Source organism: Rhinolophus hipposideros, assembly GCF_964194185.1.
Source record: "Rhinolophus hipposideros genome assembly, chromosome: 24".
In the NCBI taxonomy this organism is placed as follows: domain Eukaryota; kingdom Metazoa; phylum Chordata; class Mammalia; order Chiroptera; family Rhinolophidae; genus Rhinolophus; species Rhinolophus hipposideros.
The window spans coordinates 8,578,569-8,602,308 of record NC_138070.1 but is presented as its reverse complement, the minus strand read 5'-3'; the positions used below and the strand labels follow the sequence as shown (position 1 = coordinate 8,602,308).

The following is a 23,740-nucleotide window of genomic DNA, read 5'->3' as shown; positions in this document are numbered from 1 at the left end:
GAGTTCCTACTGTGTACTAGAAGCTTTTGCTGCCTATCCCATTGCATCATCCTGATCTCTCCCAGAGAGGGAGAAATGGCAGCCATTAGCCCCCATTTTAGAGATTAGAAAACTGAGGCTCAGAGGAAGCAAAGTGTCTACATCTATTGCTGCACCCGCGGGTTGTGGATTTCTAAAAAGGGTATTGTTACCGAGCGCTGGAGGTATTTGGGGGTATAAACCATTTACAGTTACTTTTTATGAGTTACCCGCTTTGAACATGCCTTTTTATGAAATTGCAAAATCGGCCCGTGGTATTTGAGTAAAACAGGCAAGAGAGAAGAGGCCCATTCCCTGGGTAGATCGCTCCCACGGCTGCCAAGAGTGCAGAGGCTTAAAGAGGAAGCCCCCTCTGAAGACGCTCGAGGAGTTTTCCAAGACTGTTTTGCATGTCCAGGCTCTCAGAAGCCCCTGGTTGTTCATGGACAGAGAGGGCCCCATGCATCCCGGGTGTTGGGGGAGGAATGAGGTGGAAGAAGCAAGAACCGGGCAGGGTAGCTCTTCTGGATGTTGTCGCCAGGCATCCTGGGCACCTGGCATTGCAGGTGCTGAAGGGTCAGGCCATTTCTCACATGCGGCCGCCCTGACCAGGCTCCGGCACCAGCCCACAGGACACGGTGCACTGAGGCTGGGCGGTTCTGTCTCTCCTTGGTCTAGGTCTGTGACGGGCAAAGCGGAGCCCGCCATGCCGGGTCGCCTGTACGTGCACCCGGACTCACCGGCTACTGGGGCGCATTGGATGCGGCAGCTCGTCTCCTTTCAGAAACTCAAACTCACCAACAACCACCTGGACCCATTTGGGCATGTAAGTACCTCGTGGAGCTCAGCCTGGCATCTTCAGGTTCATATTTTCTCCCCCCCCCCCCCCTCTCTCTCTCTCTCTCTCTCTCTCTCTCTCTCTCTCTCTCTCTCTCTCTCTCTCTCTCTCTCTCGGTCTCCCTCTACCTCTCCTCTCTTCCCCTCTCTCCCTTCTTCTGAGTTCCTCTCTCTTCTTGGCTGCTCACACTCATCCTTCTCCTTTCCTTGCTGCATTTCACCCCCTTGGTCTTTTTCTCCCCCTCCTTTCTGGATCTTCCCCTGTATTCTCTTCCCCTTTCTCCCCTTTCCTTTTCTGTTGTTTCTCCTACCTTCTAATGCAGCTTCCCATTTCCTCTCCTTCCTCTCCGTCTCCACCTCTCTCCCCAACAGACTCTGCCCCTCTGCAGTCCTCCCTGTGTCCACTATCTCACACTCTGGTCTGTCTTTTCCTGGGTGGATGGAGGTGAGCCCCCCCCCCCCAGTGCTCCTGACCTGAGGCTCACTGTGTTCTTGTCTCCAGCCCCAACTCCCAGCCTTTCTTGAGGGGTGGGGGATATGGGGTGACTGAAGCTGCGCATTCGGGGCCTGGATGCTAGGCTTGGAACCCAGCCTATGCCCCAGCCCCATCTGTGAGGAGGAGTGGGGGGCTGTGTTTCAGTCCTGTAGAAAAAAACATGGTCCCACTCATGCAGCAGGCACTCGGCACAGACAGCACTGAGTCTGGGTCATGGTGGGAAGCATATACCTTTTTTCTGCCTTCAGATCTTCTCTTAATATTGGCATGCTCCAGCTGAGAAGGCCACCCCCAGGTCACCTGCATCTTTTTTTACAGATGGGCAAACCAACCCACCAGGGGCGAGCTCTGGTGTCTCTGCCTCCTTTCGCTTGATAGTCTTGGGCAGATCTGTTTTTTTCCAACTTTCCCCTCCCTTCACCGTGCCCAGAGCAAACAAACCTAGACCAGTTCCTAAACCTAGAGTCCCATTGGCCCCAAGAGAGAGGAGCCTGGTAGGCCCCCCTGAGCCTATGTACAGGACACTGAGTATGCAGCCCCCCATAGGGCACCATTGCTCTTTCTTCCCCAAAGGAAAACAAACGAAGAACAAAACATGGATGTTTGGAAAATGTCCCTAAATTTCTTTGTTGGAAATAAAGCAACCACCAGGACAGAACACAGTCTCTGAATTCAGTGCTTAGACCCCTTAGCTTGCTGGTTCTACCATCATTGTTTGTCAGAGGGCATTTAACCCCCATAACAGCCTAGAGAGGAGTACTGGAGAACAGAATCACACAGCCTTCGTATCTGGGAGTCCAGGGGAGGGGAGGTGACTTGCCCAAGGTCATATAGCTTGTATTTGGGAGCAACACTTGAGGCTAGGTCTCTGATTCCCAAAGTGCTCCCTGTTCGGCCATGTTGCCTCTTTGGAGAGAATGGACAGATACACTGTCCCCAATTTGGGGACGTGAGAGGATGGGTGTGAATGAATTTGACCCGGAGGACAGTTTGTGGAATGAGAAGGCTGTTCCTGTGGGGGCTTTAGGGCTGAAGCACTGAATCCACGGGGGGGCTCTGAGGGAAGGGGACAGCCCGGCCCTCCATGGATGTGCTTAATGCGGCTTTCTACAAGTGGTTGGTGGTGAGATTGTCACTGGGGCAGAGAGAGGAAGGCCGGCCCCATTTCTGCGCTGTCGGGAGGGCGCAGTGGAGGCATTTCTATGAAAAATGCCTGTGTCTTTTCCGTTTGAAGCAGGTGTTTTGTCTGCTTGCTGATGCCCCTCGGAGCAGAAATGACCTCCACGGGGTCGTACCTGCGGGTACTGAACCCATACTTTGCGTTAAGCGCTGGGGAGAGACCAAACTATTTTGTGAAGGTCCGGCAGGCATCTCCCGGCTGGCTGGCCTTTTTCTGGAGGCTGGGACCCTATTGTGTGTGTGTGTGGGCTCCGTGCGACCTTGGTGCTGGGAAGCGGGACGCTCCTCCAGCCCCATTTGGGTTCCTAGTTTTCCCTCAGTGGCTCTGCCCGCGCGTTCGTGGAGCTGGGGTGCACACCTGGGGAAGGCGCCCAGCCATACAACCAAGCTCTGGGCTCTCGTGCGAGCTGCAGATCTTTCGTAGCCAGGAGAAGGGAGTGGTGCTCTGAGCTGCCCCATTCCCCAGCTGCCACGCATTCCCACCCCAAACTGCGAGCTGCCCTAATGAAATTAGGAGCCATTAGATCGCCCTCGAGCTGATGTCTCCACACTGTCCCGGCCGTCAGAGCAATTTGGCTAAGCCGGGACGATGGCCGCGCCGGCCCGGGGCCTGCGAGACTCCGCTGCGTCTCTCTGTCGCCAGGCCGCCCGGGCCGGCGTCGCTATCGGCCGGGGAGGCGGCCGGGCCGGGGCGGCCTGAGATTAGAGCCGAGCGCCCGGGATCGGGGGGGCCGCGGGGCCCTCCCCCTCCTCCAGGCGGGTCTTCAGGGTTGGCCCGAGAGCCCTGCCCCAGGGTCATCAATGCAAATAATCCAAGACACCGAGACCACCTCCCCACTCCAGCTTGCGGTCCTGGGGAAAACGCAAGCCAGACTTTCCGCCCGGCAAACGCGGGCGATTGCCCGTTCGGTGGGTACAGAGCCGAAGGTTTTGATAACTATTAGCGTTAGCAGCCTCCTGGGGGCATCCAAAGCCAGGCGTCATCAGAACAACAAACGCAGTTGATTAGTAAGAAGGCTGGTCTCCAATGACTCGGGCCAGAGCGCAGGGCCCGGAGGGTCCCCGCGGCTCCGAGGACTGACTCCAGTCGTGGCAATAACAGCACAGCCCCAGCAGTCAGACCCTACGGGTTCCTGGGAGCACCCCAAACCCCGAGAAGATTGAAAGGGAGGAGAAAGAGAATATTCCCCCCAAACTACGTGCAGCAGTTCTGTCATTGACCAAGTCTGGGAGGTAATTCCAGTTATGGAGCCTGAAATGTTGATCAAGTTGGAGAAAGGGAACCTCAGGGCAACCAGGTTCTTGTTTGATGGTGAAGGTGGGGAGGGTGCTTTCTCCCCCTGCCCCCAATCTCACCATTTTTAGAGTCCCACCCATTGTCCCTTTATCCTCTTTTTTTCATCGATTCCACTTTGCACATTTGCCAAACAATGGGCCAAGCCCGTGATTTTAATTCCAGTTCCGCAAACACTTGGTTTCCTCCTTTGCCTCTCTTGGAGTTTATTTTTTTTAGGGGGGTAGTTATTTATATGTTTGATTGTTTGTTTTTTCGTCTCTTTTCCCCTTTCATTCCAAAATTGTCTCCCAGGCTTGCCTGGGGTGCCAGTTCCTTACTCCAGACTTACGTTGCTCCCGTTGGGGGTGGGAAGTGCCCTACGCAGGGAGTTAATTTATTAAGCAAACTTTATTAAGAATTCTGATTTACTGCCGTGTGTGCTTTGGGTAGATTCCTGGAATATTACCCTGGCTTTTTCGGTTGGAAATTGTCATTTTTGAAATGTTTCTTTTTAATGAAATCACTGGCCCCTTTTCAAAACAGGAGAGAAAAAAAAATCAGACTATTTTTCGAGAGCCTATATAAAGAGGCTAATTTTGGGGGTAGAGAGCGGGGGTTTTATCTGGAAACAAAGGGTTTTTCATTTTTCTTACAATCTCATTTTCTTTATTATTTTTAGATTATTCTCAATTCCATGCACAAATACCAGCCCAGATTACACATTGTGAAAGCGGACGAAAATAATGGATTTGGCTCAAAGAATACTGCATTCTGCACCCACGTCTTTCCTGAGACAGCGTTTATCGCGGTGACTTCCTACCAGAATCACAAGGTAAGCCGAGTGCCCGGGAACCAGAGTGCCTGGGGCTGCCTGCTCATTTGCGTGACTCTGCAGGAGTTTCCTGCTGAGACTCCAGGCTAAGGGTGGCTTCATTCTTCTGGACAGTGGGCACCCACTTCTACCCCAGGGGGTTGGGGCTGGGACAGAGTTGCAGCCCAAGGAACGTAGCTGTTTGTGCTATTGGCATGATCTCTCCCCCCTCTTTCTCTCCCTCTCTCTCTCACCAACTAGAACAAAACAAAACAAAACAAACAAACAAACATGTCCCACCATAGATGTCCATACACTTAAATACAACAAGAAGGCATCTCACTGCACTCATGAAATGATCAGTGAGAAGAGACATCACTTTATGGGAGGACTTCGTCCGTGCTCTTGGATGGGGGCCTGGGGCCACCTTTCCCGGGGCCACTTTTCTGTTGGAATCAGCCTCTTTCTCCCCTCCACTCGGCCTTTTGGATGCATTTCAAGTTGAATCGGGGCAGGTGGCAAAGTTACCGGAAACCTTGGGCTTGGATTTTTCCAGATGCTTCTCTAATTGGTTTCAGTGATTACTGAGCCCAGACCACATGCGAAAGCATGGTTTGCATTGTTAAAACAAAAACAAAAACTGAGCAAACTGTGCCACCAGCAGCCTAGACCACCTCCCAGGAATTAGACAGGATCCTGCAAAACCACAGCTTGGTGTGTGTGTGTGTGTGTGTGTGTCTGTGTGTGTTGGGGGATGTGCACATAGCCAATGGGTTATTTGGGAGAAGGTGGCTGCATTTTGGGATAGAGGTGGGACGGTTGGCACCAGACTGATTGTTCAAACCCCACGCTGTTCAAAATCCAGGCCCTGCTTTGAGCATTTCAAAGCTTGATGGCAACATTGGAACACGGTACCCCATAACCGCAGCTTGGGGGGGGTCATTTATTCTTCCTTAGGAGAAAGGGCTTGGCTTGACTTGTCATGGTTCACATGCGTTCTTTAGAAATCTGAGTGCACGCGGTTTCGTTGTATTGGGGGAGCAGGATTGAATGATTCCTACAGTTTATTATAAAAGGATCTGGAATTTGAAAAGGCAAGATATTGGGGCTGTGGGGCAGCCTCTGCCACTGTGGGGTTGGACAAAGTGAAGAGTATTAAACAGTGATTTGGAGTCAGAGGGCTGCTGGAGAGGAAAGGAGGGGTTCCATATGGGATCAGTGAGGGCAGGTCACATGGACAACTTAAGGAGACGGAAGTGAGATGGTGACTCCCCTCCCCCTCCACAGCTCTTCTCCCACCTGCAAGATAAGGAAGTTATAGGGGCTGTAGGGCCAGCTGGGCGAGGCCAGGCAGCGTGAGATCACCCTAAAGGCTCCCATTACCCAGTGACGGTCATTCCAGTACAAACTGGGTATCAGATAAGCCCCCCCCAGTGAAGCCAGGGCAGTTACAAAATGCTACGGGTCATCTCCAGATTCAGATTGTCAGTGACCAGGCCAAGCTGTGATGGATGGTCCCTTCTAGGCCACAAGGCCTATCTGGGAACCCATGTCTTGAGAGAACTTCTCTCCAGAAGCAAACTTACTCCCCGCCAAAGTGCAATTACTTTTTAAAGGGGAACGAGGATTTTTCTGAGTTCTCCCCATTCGTTGAACAAACAAGAGCCAAAACATTAAGGCAAAACTATTTCAGGCTAATTTGAGTCGGGCCGCTAGAAACCTGTTGCTTCTATGGCAACTGTAAACCTATGTTTAACTTTGTGGTGACAGTCACAGGGAAAAACAAATAGAAAAAATAGCAACAAGGACGCTCCATTCCATATATATATATACACCATACACACACACACACACACACACACACACACTCACACACAGGTATATATGCTTAGAAGCTCCCAGACCTGACAGTGGGTCCAAAAACATGTCAGATTTATTTATTTATTTATTTAATTTTTGCCAAGGGAGCCCAGGTTCATACACACAGGACAGGAAGTTCTGGGTACATGACAGTGACCTGCTAAAGAAACACGGTGCTCAGATCCTTTGGAGGAAATTCCTAAGCTCTGTGTGGTTATGGTCTTGGGGTCCATCATACGGGGGGTAAATCTGGGAGCTTTCTCTCTCTTTGTTTACAGCTTTATTGAGGCATAATTGTCATGCAATAAACTACAATACTGGAAGTATACAATTTGATAAGTTCCACACATGTGTATAGCCAGGAAACTATCACCATAACCACTTGTGAATATACCCAACGTGCCTCCAATTTCTTTTTCCGCTTCATTTAAAAAATTAAATTTATTGAGGTAACATTGGTTTAATAGCATCATATAAATTTCAGGTGTACAACATTATAATTTGATATCTGTTTGCTCTACCAAATTTCTATTTTTGAAACTATGTCTTCTGCAATGACCTACATGAGTGAAGGAATGCTTACCCAATGGGGTATGTGCACGTGAGTTTTAAGCACAATCTAGGAGATTGTGTGTCTAAATACTCATGGGTCTAGAGACATGCGTCTTCAAACACGCATTTGGTTATTTGTGTATCTGACGACCACACAAAGGATTCATACACAAGAATCGCTCCTTTTCTTTATTGGTTGGTCCAGGAAGCCCAGTTGAGCTGTACCTACAGGACTTTTTAGCCAGCCTGACATCCAAAAGAGGGGTTTCATGGGAGACAAGTTTCCATCACTCTCCCCATGTGAGGTTTTCCCCACTTTTTAGTTGCAAAGGCACCTACTTTCTTTGTCCGGAGGAAGTCTAAAGCAGTACAGTTTTCCAGTTCAAGTCCAGGGCTGCTGCAAATGTTCCCCACATGGATATATGATGTGTGACTTAAAGCAGCGGGCCAGGCTGAGTGTGATTTGTGGACTCTGTCTTGTTACTTTATTGTCCCACCTGGACTGGGGGTTGAGACTTCTGACTTCACGGGTAGAAGTCATCTGAGCTCTTACTCACCATCTCGTAGGATGAAGGTGGGACTCTGGAGGCAGACTGCCCGCGTGCAAATCCATCTGACTTTGGGCAAGTTACTTAACTCAGTTTTCCCCATCTGTAAAATGGGGGTAGCGAGAGAATTATTTATTATCGTCATGAGGGTTACATGAGATAATCCGTGGAAAGTGTAGTGTGGACTCTGGCCCAGAGGAAGCACAGAATGCTCGTGATGTTTCCATTGACTGACTAGTTAAACCGATCCATTTATTAACGGCGTCTCCATCCAACATGCAGGCTCTGGAAAACTGTTTCCTTCCCTATTTTGGAATTTGAAAGACTGAGATTTTAAATAAATTCTTATTACTGTGGTTGAAAAACCACAAAAGGTGGGGTTTAGTTAGTTCACTCACTGCTCATGTTGTCAATTCAAGAATTATTTTGCCCAACGTTATGCTTTGGATAAGTGAGCAGGGCAGTGGGGAGCAGGGAAGGAAAGCAAACCGTATGATTAAATTGCAGGTACAATTTGGGAAAATATGAGCCACCCATTTTTGGTCAAAAGGGCTCAGTGCCTTCACAATGATCTCTGCTTGGATTCAGGTACCCGGAGGAGGCAGGTATGTGGCAGAGTTCATTTCTTAGGCTGCAGTCACGTACCGTGTACCACAGGCTGCTAATGACACGACATATTTCCTCAGCCCAGCTGCAATCCCAAGCTGGATTTGGGAGTTATTTCCCCAGATGGTTGACAGCTTGAAAAAGATATTTAAAAACTCGAATCTTCCCCAGCGACGTTTGCTCTGTGAAACACGTTTTTGTAAGGTTTTCACTGCAGTTGTCAGCAGCTCCCGGAGCGATCCCTAGAAATATTTAGGTGTTAAAAAAAGGTCACGTGGGTACTTCATTTCCCTGCTCTTGCAACAATGGCTGTGTATGCGAGCATGTCTATTCCCTGATATTAACTCACTTTGCCATTAAAAGGCATTTTCCTCCTGCTTAAATCATTGTGTAAGGAGCCTGTATTTATGAGGTATGAGCTTTCTGGTTGGGACCAGGAAATGAACCCCTAATAGAGAGACATAATTAAGATTTTTGGCCCTCGTGAGGGTTTTTTCTTTTTTTTTTTCAAAAGCAAGAATTCCCAACAATTATTCTCATTAATTTTTACAACCTCTGTCTCACTGGTTGGAGCTGGCATTTATATTTGTTTTTTTTCCCCCCACCCCTCCCTCTCCCCCGGATATCCGGTTTTATGCTCATTTTGGAGGGAGCACATTTGTATGACAAATGGAAATCAGTTTCAGGAGAACCTTCTGGTAGAACTCAGGCATCCCAGGGAATCTGTGTGTTTGTGTGCCCGTGAATGAGTTAGCTGACTCGCAGCACATCGGAAGGGAATTTCAAGGACAAGTTTATCATACCTACTGAAATAAAGACATTTTTATTATGAAATAAGATAGACATTTTCACCTGCAGTTAAGCTTGCATGTTAATGTTTATTAAGGGAACTTCTTATGTTCTATAGGCATCTATACTCAGTCTCCAAAGCAAGACATATGTAAGATCAATACACCTAGGTGTCTATACAGCAACTCGTGCTTAGCCTATGCAATTGTATTTTTGGAGGCTAGGGTGATACCCTGTTTCCCCCAAAATAAGACCTAGCCAGACCAGGCTTATATAAGACCCAGGCTTATTTTACTATATGACCAGGTCTTATTATAATATAATATAATATAATGTAAGACCGGGTCTTATATGAATCTTTGCTCCAAAAGACACATTAGAGCTGATGGCCTGGCGAGGTTTTGTTTTGGGGGAAACACGGTGAGTGCAAGAATGACGTACAAGGAATAGTGTGAGCCAAAGATTTTGTGTGATAAAATACCAAAACCCACCCTTTTTATTTTTTCTTGGGTAATTTTTTTGTGCTGAACTCTTGGTGGAGCAGTGACATCAGGAATTGGGCATTAATTCAGGTCTGATGCCACGTCCCCATTTGTCTTTAGTACTCTAAAGGACTGGCTTTAGTGACAGGAAGGGCGGGCGACATAGAGAGTGGAGCAAAGATTCCCTCTACCCCTTTTTTTCAATGATCTAATTTTCAGTTAGCCTTTTTGAGAATTCCCCTTTAAGTAAATGATTTGTGGTCATGTGGGATGCCTTGTATTGTGACAAAATCTGAGTAGGAAAGAAAGCTCCATTAGATGATGGGCTTTGAGACTCAAAATAGAACTGGATTCAGGAGTACACATTTCAAACACTGTATTTTAAAGGGAGTTTATAGACTTTTCTACTCATTCTGAAGAGTTAAGTCAAAATGAAAAAGTTGCAGGAAGGGGTACATTTAAAAAAAACAACGACGAGGAGGGAATGTGTATACACATAAATACCCGTACATATTTTTAAATGTTTTTTAGTAGGGTTTTTAGAGCTGTTTCAGGTTCCCAGGAAAGTTGAGCAGAAGGTACAGAGATTTCCCACATAGCCCCTGCCCTCGCAAACATACAGCCTCCCCCCGTTATCAACATCCCCTACCAGAGTGGGACATTTATTACAATCACTGAACCTACACTGACACTTCATTGCCATGCAAACTCCATAGTTTCCACTTGGGTTCAGTGTTGGTGGTGTCCATTCTATGGATTTGGACAAATGTGTAATGACATGTACCCACCATTGCGGTATCAGACAGAATAGTTTCACTGCCCTAAAAATCCTCTGTGCTTTGCCCATTCATCCCTCCCTCCTCTCTCAGCTTAGCAAGTGCTGATCTTTTTATAGTCTCTGTAATTTTGCCTTTTCTAAAATGTCATATTGTTGGAATCACATTTTTTTAAACGTTCAATTTACGTATCTTTTTATTGTGAACGTGTACACATGTAGTAATTTTGTATTCATTATAAAGTCCTGGAGTTAGAAGACTTTAATAGGCAATCTCTTCCAGAACACAGAACACATCAGAATGCCCTACCCACAAATGGACAAATTAGAGGGTGTCTTATTAATTGTCCCTAGTACACAGTTTCTCAAAGTCTATAACTATACTACTGGAGGTAGATGAGATAATTGGGCAGGGGCGTTACTTGAATATGATAAAATCATAGAAAGTTGTTCTCTTTTGATTATCTTTCTATTCGAGTAGCGGGGGAGAGTCTTAGTTCAGTAGCCATTTGTGTTAAATACTGCTCTAAAGTGTCTCATCTCCCCTGGCAACAAAGAAAAGGGAAACCTTGGGTTTAGAGCTTTCTGTGAGTACCAGTAGAGAGAATTTGATTCAATTTTCTTTGTAGTGAATAGCAAGTGATTCAAGTTTGACATATAGAGAAATGATATAATCTTTTGTATGGAATAAATTTAAGTAAAAAGTGGTTAGATTTAAATAAAGATATTAAGCAGACACAGGTGCTTTATCGACATGACAGTGATGGTGAAGGTGAACCTTGAATGACTGAGCTTTGATGAATGCTGCTCTGGTGTGTGTAAAGTGATCTGATTGATAACAATTCAATTCACATGCAGCTTTTTAGGAACGACTTCTAGCCAACACTATATGGACACATCTTTTCACTTGGATCCGCTACTGCTCTTCGCTCCCTCTAATAGAAACTTTCCATGAAAGTTCTGGGCCTCAAACTAAAGACCCCGCCCTCTTATTAAGGTCTGTACATTGCTACACAAATTTCCAAGAAGAGGGCTCTCTCCCTTACCTATAAAAGTAAAGAGGTTTGGAAGCTGTTTCATTAGCTATCATATATGTTATACTTCTGTTCATTAGTGTTTTTTCATTAGACACCATCTTCCACCTGAGCTAGCAAAGTGTGTGAAATGATGAAATGAGGCGTAGTCGCATTTTGAAAATGGGGATCGCCGACGTGCACAACTTTCCAAAGGCGAGGTAGGGACCAACTTTTGAGGCCTCGTTGGTGTTTGAAACACAGAACCCTAAGCTTAAAAGCAACCAACAACAGGTTGTCACACATTTCCTCTTTTCTTACCGCCGAATAGTATTCCATTGTGTATATAGATAGTGTATTACAGAATTGTACACCTGAAATCTATGTAACTTTACTAACCATTGTCACCCCAATAAACTTTAATTAAAAAAACACCACCACCAACAACGAAAACCAGCTGTAATGAGGCACACTGTGAGTTTAATTAATCTTCAAACCGAATCCAGGTTTTTGTTCCTCCCGTTTCAAAGCTGCCTGATCTAGGACATTTTTTTCAAAGCGTCCGCCCAAATGAAGTGGTGGATCTCATCGACATAATTTACTTTTTTTTGGTTGCCGGAGGCCGCCTGTCCACGACACCTTCTTAGCGCCTGTTCCGAGGTAGTCAGTCTTGTAGCAAGCAAGTGAAAACCAGCTCTCTCACACTCTCTCCTTCCTTCAGATCACCCAATTAAAGATTGAGAACAATCCCTTTGCCAAAGGATTCCGGGGCAGCGACGACATGGAGCTGCACAGAATGTCAAGGATGCAAAGGTAAGAAAATGGATTCCTGTCCACGTCCCCCCCAAATAACCCAGGAGAGCCAGCGGCCACATGACGCCTCCCTCCACCAGTCATCTGCCTACTGAAGACCAGGCACAGAGAAATGGGGCCCTGTTAGCCACTGAGAAAAAGGAGAATGAGCCTCTTGAATCCCACTTTCTGATAACCCTCACCTGGGGTTTCCTCTTCCAGGCAACCTGGAGAGTGGGCCTTCCGTGGGGAGAATGTACGAGAGCATTTGGTGGCCTCCCTCTGCCTAAGTACCATGTTCTCCTCTTCTTTCCCTGTCTCTGTCCTTCTGGGGAAGTCCTCACTCTCTTTCTTCCCAGAAGTCACAGCTGATGAATGATTTTCTTTCTGGCAAGAGCTCTTGGTAAATGAAAGGGAAGTTAATGGCTTGATTTCCTGGGGGTGAAATACACACAAACTTGACACCATGTGGTGTCCAGGGCACTGGGGGATCGAGAGCTGGTGATAAAAATTGCTCGGTATTTTTACATATCCTGTGGTCACAGTTGCTGATATGATGAATAGAAGGGTCTGTAGCAAATGTATAGAGTGGGAATTTGGTCTGATTTGAAAGGATTGTACTAGCATTGCCAATTTTGTCAAACTCTCTCTACCTCTTGGTATGCTTCCAAAATAAGTTACCATATGGCAAGAGAACTAGAAATACATCTTGATCCCTTTGACCAAGAAAGTTCCCCCCGCCCACCTTTTGGAGGGTTTCATGTTTCAAAATAAAATGAGGTCATTTAGGAAGCTTTTCCTTATCCTTTCTGGAAGACATGAAAAAGGAAAGTCGGGCAGGTGGATAGACATACTCGTTCAAAGGAAGATAAGACCTAAGAAAGAGAAAGAAAGGCCGCAGCTTTGTGGTTTTAACATTGGGTTTAGAAATTCATGCCATGGAAATTGTTTTTAGAGAGCAGGCTTATCAGATTTAATTTTGCATACTTTTAAGAAAACAAAGGGCAAAACAGGTGAAGAGGAATAAGAGGCACAAACTTTCAGTTATACAATAAATAAGTCACGGGGATATAATGTACAGCATAGGGAATTGTGGGGACAGCGTCCCAGAGAGCAGTTTCCAGGCTCTCGGCCTTATGTGGAAAGGTGCTGGCTCGGGTAGTGGATGGCCATCAGCTGTGACTAGTTGGCCATCAGCTGTAACCAGTTAGCCATTAGCCACTGATACAACTGCCGTGGCTGACCTAGCAAGCACAGATTGCAGCTAGCAAGTGTGGTTGGCAGAGAAGTGGACGGCAGGTTGTGGATCGTGTGACTCCTGCTTCCTGTGTCTCCAGCCCAGCCGCCAGTGAGACTATAGTGGTGTGACTCCCCTATCTATGGCTCCGTGGGGGTGCCTTTTTGGCCTCGCCATATCCTATGTTCTTATGCGGGGAGCGGGAGCAGAGACCCCGCATGACACCCCGCGTGACAAATGGCGCAGCGTGCAGGGTTGAAGACACAGGAAGCAGGAGCCACACGATCCGCAGCCTGCCGTCCGCTTCTCTGCCAACTAACCAACCCCTTGCTAACTGCAATCCGTGCTTGTTAGCTCAGCCATGGCAGTTATATCAGTGGCTAATGGCTAACTGATTACAGCTGACGGCCATCTAGTACCCGAGCCAGCACCTTTCTACGTGAGGCTGAGAGCCTGGAAACTGCTCTCTGGGACTCTGTCCTGACAGGAATATACTCAATAATACTGTCATAACCTTGTAGGATGACAGAGGGTTCCTTGATTCAGTGTGGAGATCACTTTGTTAGGTATATGTTAGTATTGCCTATGTTTTACACCTGAAACTAATATTGTATATTAACTATATTTTAATAAAAATATAAGTAAATATGCCATTATCTTCAGGGATACACACGGACACCACATTCATACATATACACCTGCAGTCATAATTGGTTTCTTTCATGATTGTGGGTTAGCAAAATGCTTTTTGTGGCTAAACTAACCAAGTTCTTAAACTCTCATTTGCAAAAAATCTGGTGCTAAGTGTCTACATTTTGAAATTGGAGTTGGATTGAGTCTATGGCCAGTGGAAAAGGTGACAACAAATATCACCTAAAGCTAAAGGGCCCTAGTCTCCGAGTGCCAAGTTTTTATTTCTACAGTATTCAAACTCCCATCCCAGTCTGACGGTTATCTGGCATTCAGGCAGCGTAACCATTGAAGACAAAGTCTCATTTCAGTCCTCCTGCAGGTAAGGATCCAGGCTGTGTAGATAGGGACTAGGAAAGAGTTATCCCATTCCACCCTGCACCTGAAGGGGTTTTCCACTTCCCGCTTCTTCCCTGCTTCCCACAAGGTCAAGGGCAGGTGGCGTAATGGACTTAAGGTGTTGCACATCACGCCCTCAAACTTAACCAGTCACCAGGCCCTGTTCATTCTACCTTCTTAATGGATCTCAGAATCTACCCCCTTTCTCCGCCAAGACTGCCTATTCCAGCCAACCTCATCCTTACCTACTGTAGCCTCCTGATTGATTTAGAACTGACTTCAGTCCCATTCCCCTCCAGGACATTCTCCAGGTAGCTGCCAAAGACATCTTTGTAAAACACAAATCAGACAAAGTTACTCCATACCTAGAACACCCCAGGCCTCCTCCTGCCCTCCGAGAGCAGTTTCCAGGCTCTCGACCTCACATAGATAGGTGCTGGCTTGGGTAGTAGATGGCCATCAGCTGTCACCAGTTAGCCATTAGCCACTAAAATAACTGCCATGGCTACGCTAGGGGGTGGGGTGGTGGGCAGAGAAGCGGATGGCAGATTGCGGCTAGCAAGTGGGATTCGTTGGTTGGGAGAGAAGCAGACGGCAGGTTGAGCATAGTGTGTCTCCTGCTCCCTGTGTCTCCAACCCAGCTGCCAATGATACTATAGTGGTATGAACCCCTTATCTGTGGCTCCATTATTGTTGTTTTTTTGGCCTCACCATGTCCTGTGTTCTTGGGCGGGGAGCGGGAGCATGACGCTCAGCAATCTGTATCAAAATGAAACTAAGTTTAAGAAATTCCAAACAGAGTCCTGAGACTCTGTCTTACTTAAATAGGATTGAGGATTCTGAAAATTATCTGATGGCAGTATTTTTGTGCTCGGGAATCCAAATGCAAGTAACACAATGGGCACCGTTTCTGGGTAGGGGGGAACTGAGAATTAATGAACTAAGAGGTGGGGACAGAGTCCCAGGGAGCAGTTTCCAGGCTCTCCACCTCACGTGGTTCGGGTAGTAGATGGCCATCAGCTGTGGCTAGTTGGCCATTAGCTGTTACCAGTTAACCATTAGCCACTAATATAACTGCCGTGGCTATGCTGGCATGTTAGTTGGTTGGCAGAGGAGCGGACAGGAGGCTGCAGATGGTGTGGCTCCTGCTTCCTGTGTCTCCAACCCAGCCACCAGCGAGAGTATAGTGGATATGACTCCCCTATCTAGGGCTCCATGGGTGTTCCTTTTTGGCCTCGCCATGTCCTGTCTTCTTGTGTGGGGAGTGGGACCAGAGACCAGGGAGTAGGAGCTGAGACCCCGCATGACAAAGGCTCAGATTCCCACGCCTTTCCTCTCAAGCCCTGCCGCTCCCCCTAGCTTTGTCCCTCTCCAGGGCCCCCTCTCTGCTTCAGCCGTTCTCCAAACATGTATTCTTTCTATTATTTGGGGGCCTTTGAACAACATCTTTGGTCTGCCTCAGACTTCCTCCCCTCATCCCTCACTTGGCCGTCTGGGGCCCATCGCTAAGTTTTCCTTCCTCCAAGAAGATTCCCCTGGCCACACTTCCTGGGTCAGACTAGGGCCCTGCACTTTGGAAGGTGATTAGACAGATGATAGACATGGAAGGAGAGACAGGTGGGGAGTGCAGGCGTTTCAGAGCTCAAATGTCAGTGATCCCGGGGGTCTCCTTTCCAATGCTAAACACAGCTGGTTAGCTATTTAGGCAGCTGACTCCAGTTTGGTCTGAACGGGCCTTCCTAATCATCCCCTCGTCATTGCACATTGCCCAGGCTTTGACTAGATATCTTCCCTGGGTCGGCAGTGCACATGGACAGCAGGAAAGGGTGGCTGGTAATCGCAGGCACTCAGTAATTGACACGTTGGATCAAAATGGTCAGCCTGAGAGCCAGGTGTGTCTTTGTGGCTGTGTTAGGCATCACATTGGGGGACAAGAAGGCTGAACTAACCAATGACCAGATGGGGGTAGTGGACAGGGTCACTTGCTCAGTTCCCTGGAGATGACCCCTGGGAAGAACGGAATGAAGCAGAGTGGTTCCAACAGAAGGCAAAACTGGGTGCACTCCTTGCTCTGCGTTTATCTGCCTGTGACCTTGGGCAAGTGATTTAACCTCACAGAGCCTCGGATTCTTCATCTGTAAAATGGGCATCAATAAATACAGCTTCCACTTTCTAGGGTTCTTGTAAGGCTGGTTTGAGAGAATGCTTGGTTCCTAGTCCAAGCTCAATAAAATGATTTGGGGCAAGACTCCCCATTATGTTCAGTTTTGCCCTTGGTCAGAATTTATTCTGGGCTGTGGTCCCAACCCCCGGGTTGCAGTAGGTAGTGACAAGTGGGGAAGGTGGCTCTCCGAAGTCTCGGCTGTGATAACAGGCAGGCTGGAATGGCAGGCTCACTGTTAATCTTCTAATCCTGTTTCCTGTTCCACACACACCCGGTGACAGCTGGCTCAGGGAGAAAAGCAGGAGGGGTGAAATTTCCTCTAATTCCAACAAAGGGAAGGAGGGAGAGGGGTGGGGTTATGGCGGGCCAAGCGTTACTCCCAGTTAGCCCACAGAAGTAACTTTTGGATTAGCGTGGCAAACGTCTGGGCACTCACCCCACTATCTCTCTTCACCTAACTTTCTGTGTTTGGAAAAATGCAGATGGTGTCTTAGTTATTTTCCAACATTCATTTATGGTTTCTAGTTACAGAAACAACAACTGCTTATTAGAAAAATGGGAGAGCTGTGGAAAAGCACAAAGAAGAAAATAAAATCATTAAAAAATCCTGTCTCTCGCAGACTGATTAAAATGAGTGCCAGGATTACTTTGAAAGGTTAACCTGTGGTTTAAAAAAACATCTAATCCTAAAAATCAATATTTCCCAAACTGTAGTACCCCTACCCTGGTGACAAATGAAATGATTTTAGAGGGTACACAGACACATAGGCATGTTGAGACTGATTTCTTAGACATTATTGCTTAGAATGAGACTAAGTTTGAAGGAAAGGAAGGAAGGAAAGGGGAATTAACTTAAGGTTGATTATTTAAAGAAATATACGAGGGGTACAAAAAAATGTATACAAGTGGACACTTTGGTTAACGTTGCTCAAGCAGTAGTTCGCCGTCATCAGAAGTGTCTGGACGCTGATGGGAACCACTGTGAGCACCTCTTGTCATTGCAGAAGTCAATGTGACTTCTATCCGGTCACGTTCTATCCATCAACGTGACTTGTATCCATCTTTTGTTATCGGTATCTATTGACTATTACAATTTTAATACAGTTTTCCTTTCTTAAAATGTGTATACTTTTTTTGGCCCCCTCTGTATTTACGAAATAGCAGTCCAGCTGGTATTAAGATTTGACAAACATTGTCAAGGCGATGTGCAGATGACAGAAATTTGGGAAATACATCTACCTGCTCATCCTAGGAACAAAGGTGTGGGGGCATCATTGCTATTTGAAATGACCTAGACTCTGAGTTTTCACGGAACATTGTTTTCTTCAAACTTTGCTCCAGTCTTTAAGATGTTCTCAGACAAGTTCTGAACTTCCTAGGAGTCAAAGATGCCAGGCCCAGGGGGGTGGGAGGTGGGGAGATGAGTGGAGAGACACTTTTATGGAGAAGATGGGTACTAGGCCTTGCAGGAAGAAGGGGATTTGAATCCGTAGGGAAGAAGGGTTTTCTGGGTTTGAGCAGGGAAGAAGAGGGCAGGGCGCTAAAAGTCTTGGTGTGTGGAGTAGAGGTCAGATTCTCAAGGTCTCAGGAAGCAAGCTGGAGGGGTGCTATGACAGGTGACATGGAGGAGAGCTGCTTCTAGAAGCATAGGATTCTGGAGATAGAAGGGACCCGGGAGACATCTCGTCCAGTCCAGACTTCCAAGCCCTTTTGCAGAAGGGGAGACTGAGGCCTGGAGACTCCTGCATGGATTCAGTTTTTGATCTGTTGATTTGTTATTCGGCTAACACACATTAATTAAGGGCCTTCTACATGCCAGGTGCTGGGATGTGAAGGTGAATTGATACCAAGGGTAGCAGGGCCCACAGATGGAGAAGCAGGTGCTGGAGTTGGGATCCAGGCTACCCTCCTGAGTAGCTCTGGGACCCCGACTCCACTGAGCCTCTATGTCCTCATCTGTAAAATGGGGATAATTACGGAACCCACCTCCAGGGCTGTTGCACGGGTGAAATGAGGTAATGCGTGTGTCCTGATTGTTGTTGCTACCTAACACATTATTCCCAAACTTCGCTTCGACTACCTGGGAAGGCCTGGGCTCCGAGCTATGCTGTCAGCTCTGTCTGTGACTCTACATCTAGGACAGGCAAAGCTCCAGAGCCACTTGCCCCCAGTGCATCCACTAAAGGGACAGGGAAGTACAGGGAAACTCAGTCCTTTTGTGAAGTGCTCAGAGGCCATCAAAGTACTGGATTTCATCCAGTTCCTATCTGACCGCCCTCAGAAATGCTCTGTAAATGCTCCTTGTGGTGAAAAGAGTAGGCATTGCTCGTTGTCACTGTGTGAGAGGTGAAGCAAGACGTCACAGTGATGCGCTTTGGTTTTGTTCATGATTTGTGGGTCGGGAACTTGGGAAGGACTCCTCTGGGAGGTTCTTGCTTGCAGTCAGCTGTTGGCTGGGGCAGACGGTATCTGAAGGCATGACCAGCTGGACTTCAGGGTGGCACACTCCCGTGACCCGCAGTTGATGCTGGCTGTCGGTTAGAGCCTCAGCTGGGCTGTTCCCTGGAGCGTGTGCACACGGCCTCTCCAGCATGGTGGTCTCTGGAAAGTAAGGCTCCTTCCATGGCTGGCTGGCTGGCTGCCCCTAAAAGAACCAGGCAGAACCCATGTGGCCTGTACTCACATGTCGTGTCACCTCCGAGGCATTCTGCTGGTTGAACAGCCCCAGGGATTCACTCAGGTGGGCTGAGATTCGAGGGGGAAGGGTAGGGATCCCTCTTTTGGATAGAAGGAGAGTCAAAGAGTGTGCCTGCACGTTTTAACACTGCCCTGGCATGCGCAGACACAACTGGCACAGTGGCCCAGAGCAATGCTGGCGTGATTTAGGTGTGAGACAGGGTCTGTGCCCTCGTGAAGCTGCAGGCTAGGTTGGCGTGGCCAGGGTCACACAGCTAACCAAGGTGCAGAGGCCTGGCTGTGAGCTTGGTTTCTTTGGGATGGAGCAACTCCCCCGCCCGCCCCATCAGGCCGCTGCTGGTCTTCCTGTAACGACGGACGAACCCCAGAATACGATCAGCAGCCGCTGAGTGTGTCCCCCTGGCCCTTCTTGCTTCATCTCACACAGAAAGGCAATGTGCAACTTTGGGCTTTCCACCATATACGATATTTATGGAGCATTATGGGGGACTAACAGCTTGTGGCCGTGTTCCACTCAGGGGTCTGTGTTTGGTTCCGAGCTCCTCCTGGAAAGAGGGAGGCTGCTTATACTTCGTCAGTCTTTTACTGGGTTATCAAGGCACTGGGGGGGAGTGGCCTCTGTAGCTGGGGTACCCCGAGGCTCCACCTCGGCTGGCCTGGATTTTGAGCCCACCCCCAACCAGTGGATAGGAAAACTAGATCCCAGGACCTCCTAAACTGAATAGTTTTGTCAGTTCTGGTCCAGGGAAACGGACCCACACTGGAAACGGACCATTCTCGCCTGGCTCTCCAGTGCTTATACCCACCTACTCCATCCTCTTCCTCTAGGGTGTGGTTCCTTAATCGGGGTCTCAGATCCCTTCTGAAAATCCAATTAAAGCAAGGGACTCTCTGAAAAACTCAATAGTACAAAAGAAAAATCACACAATTTTGGGGGATTCATGGGACCCCTAAAAGATGACAATCCTTCCACGGGCGCCTTCCTTCCTTCTCCAGGCCTTCCTTACTGATTTTAAAATAACAGTCAGCTCCTAACCGCAGATGGTCATTTTTCAAATGGAAGACTTAGCACCCTTGTATTCTCATGCTTGTGGTTAAAGGAAATCGGAATGCCCAATTAATGAGGAGTGATTTCCAAGAGAAGGTTCTGGAGAGGGCATTGACTCCCCACTTCTTGCTGTACTGGTGGCTGGCCACAGCGTTTCCCCCAGGGAAGTGTCAATTTATGTAAAACAAGAGAGGGGTTGTGTTTGGGTTGTGAAGTTGACGTTTGTCCCAAGGAGTCCTATGGTGGCTCATGGTTGTCTGGCAAAGATATGAATGCTCAGAAGTCCCCCTCCCCTTTCTCATTCATCTGCAACGTTGTCCCCACTCCTTTCTTCCCTGACCCCCTGCCCCAGCATATCTGCTCTTCAGGGACAGTGTTCACAGGCCAGTGACTCACTCATCCACGTTTAAACGTTTTTCAAACTTTGGGCAGATATCACAGTTACTTGGGGGTGAGGGAAGAGGCTTGTTTAAAAAAAGCAGATCTCTAGGTCTCACCGTTAGAGGTTCTGAATCCGTGGCTCTAGGGAGGGGTCAGACGCTGCCCTTTGTCCCCTGGTGACACCAGGATAATCCCTTGCCCCTGTAGAATGAGCAATGACGTGCACGTAATTGTGATCTTATTTTTCTGGAAATAAAGTTCCTGTGCTGGGCTGTTTTATAAAAAAGAACCCCTTTCTCTATGTAATGCTCATCTTTGGCTGAACATTAGAAGTACCTGGAGTGAGTGCTCTCCAATGTTTTATTATGAAAAATGTAAGACATATAGAAAACATGGAAGAATTGTACAGTGAGCACACTATACCCACTGCTTAGTTCTAGAATTAACATTTGGCTGTAAATTTGGTCTGTCACACATCTATCCATCCATCCATCCATCCATCCACCCACCCACCCACCCACCCATCCATCCATCCACCCACCCACCCACCCACCCATCCATCCATTCTTCCACCAGTACATCCACTTATCTATCCATCTATCTTACATTTATTGGGTGCATTTCAACCTAAGTTTCAGACATGAATGCATTTCACCCTTATATACTTCAGCCTGCATTATCGTTAACTAGTATTCAATTTTTGTTCACTATTCTTTATTTCAGGTAGAATTTACACACAGTGAAATAAAAAACCTCAGGTATACCATTCACTTCTTGATAAAAGCACATACCTGCGAAACCCAAGCCCCCATCATAATATAGCATATTCCACCATCTTAGAAATTTCCCTCATGTGCCATCCCAGTGAATTTCTGCCTCCACCTGCCCACCAGAAGCAATCAAAGTTCTGATATTTTTTTACTGTAGGTTAGTTTTATCTGTTATAGAATTTAGTAGAAATGAATCATACAGTATATACTCTTAAGGTTTCTTTCTCATGGGGAGCTTTTAAAACTCCCTTTCCAAGCTGCATTGCACAAGAACAAAAACGTCAGACTGTCTGGGGGATGGGCTCAGGAACCAGCATCAAAAAAAAAAAAAATTCTACAGGTGATTATGTGTCTGTAGCCAAATTTGAAATCCACTCCCCTAGAGAGATTTCCCCATCTCTACCTATCCCCACCCTAAGCCCTGTTTCTCAATCACCCCCCTCCCAACAGGTAACGTTCCCATATTAGAAATCGGTTTTTCTAGAGACCCATTCCTCTGTTGGTGTTCTTTTTGACCCCTTTCTTCCTTAGGGGGAAAAGCAGACTTGTAGATTAGTATACAGAACATTTAGCATTCCTGTAGGGGTAGTCGCTTTGGGGTGACTTTGCCAAGGTCACCATTTGTCCTGAAGGTCATCCAGAGGTCCTTGACTTACTTCTGCGTGACCAGGGGCCCCCATATGATTCCCCTCAGAACAGAACATGCCTCATCGCAATCCCTTTGAATACAGGAAGCAGTCTGAGGAAGGTTAGTTAGTCCCAGCCCCTTTGGCCTTCTGGCTTCTGGAAGGACAGAGGCTCAGCCGCTGAACGCTTCTCTGCACCTTCCCACCCTCCTTCCAAAATCATTAAAAAAAAAAAAAAAAAGAAAAGCTTCCTAAAACTGAGACATGGTTAAATTTGTTAAAAACGTTGTTAGTTGTACAAGACCAAACTAAAATACTGAGCTTTTCAATTCAGTACGAGGTACCTGGCAACACTATTCCACATACTGTTACCATGAGTCCATCAAAAGTTTAGTTTGCATTGAACTTTTAAATCTAGCTGCACGTCCAGCTTTTACTTTGGGAGGTTGTATCTCTGACATGTGACCTGGGTCTTGTTATTCCATTCTGCAAATGGAGAAACTGAGGCAAAGGGCTACGTCATGAATCGTCCACGCAGCTGGTCCAGGACTTTTCCCATGGTTCCAGAGCTGCCTCTGTAGTGCTGCCCAAAACCTCTTTTGGAATCACAGATCCCTTCTGAGTAGCTGATGCAAGTATGGATTGCTCCTTAGAAAAATTGATAAGCTCTAAATATCAGGTATTTGGTGGGCGTAGGGGGGTGAACATAGATCATTTGAAGCCCTTGCAAAGCAAGAACTTCTGCTTCAAAATATGAAAAATGGGTGATGTTTAAGCTGATATTTGTTGAGCAGTCGGCCCCAAATATATGCTAAGCTTTTCTATGCACTGTATCCTCTTACAACCCTAAAAGGCGGTGTATCTCATTGTCCCTGTTTTATAGACAGAAGACGGAGGTTCAGATAAGGGAAGAACCTAGCCAGCACAACGTGGCCAAGATCATGGGGTATAAGGCACATCCACACAACCTGACTTCAGAGCCCCAACTTTAAATGACCACCCTTAAATTATTTAGAAATTTAACAAGGGGGCCCCAAGGTCTCAAATAAAAATTGTCATAAGTGGTGTGTGGTCAAGGCCAGAGGGGGAGGTGTCTGTGAGTTTCTTGGTGCCCCTGAAATAGACAGTCCTGGTTGAATCAACAGTGGGAAATTTAGGTAACTTTTTGTGTTCCCTCGAGATGGAATGGCCAGCATTTGCTATCTCCTTCTGCAGCTTGCTGGTACGGCATGAACGGAGTAATAAAATGATTGTAGACATGAAGGAGAGAGCGGTTATTATTTGCAGCTAAATCCTGCTTGGGGTGAACCATCCCCAGTTTCTTCCATGTCCACGCATGTTACATCAGAGTAACTTCCCCAAGCATATTAGAAAGTCAATAAATCGCGAAAGCTCTCGCGGGATTGTGGGGCCCCTCTGTAAATTGTAATCATAGCTTAAAGTGCTAGCAAGAAGAGGACTGCTCCCCGAGAACAGGAATGTTACAGTTTGTAGCTTTGCCCCAGTGCACTGCTTTGGTTGTTTGAGAAAGGCTGCCAGAAATTAAGTAAGCATCGGCAGGGCAAAACAACAACAAAATCCCCCTGCATGCCAGCAGCCTGGCCACCTGCTCTTGTGAAAAGGCCAATTCAGTCGGCTGCAGTGGAAAAAGGTTCTCAGGGGCGTTCGTTAGCTGGCGGCACGCTGTGGGTGCAGTTTGGCTGCGGATTTCAATATTCCCTTGTAACGTTTTATAACCCAGACCCAGCGACAAT

At 47.2% G+C, this 23,740-nt stretch overlaps 1 protein-coding gene across 8 annotated transcripts in view; it reads left to right on the top strand.

Annotated features, from left to right (window-relative positions):
- Positions 1–23,740, top strand: part of TBX5 (T-box transcription factor 5) — an 83,101-nt gene that overhangs the window by 44,956 nt on the left and 14,405 nt on the right. For all 8 annotated transcript variants that reach the window (XM_081037056.1, XM_081037058.1, XM_081037059.1 and 5 more), the window contains exons 5-7: positions 697–844; positions 4,486–4,638; positions 11,964–12,055. In XM_081037056.1, coding sequence (XP_080893182.1) covers positions 697–844; positions 4,486–4,638; positions 11,964–12,055 — 393 coding nt within the window. The remainder of the gene's footprint in view (positions 1–696; positions 845–4,485; positions 4,639–11,963; positions 12,056–23,740) is intronic.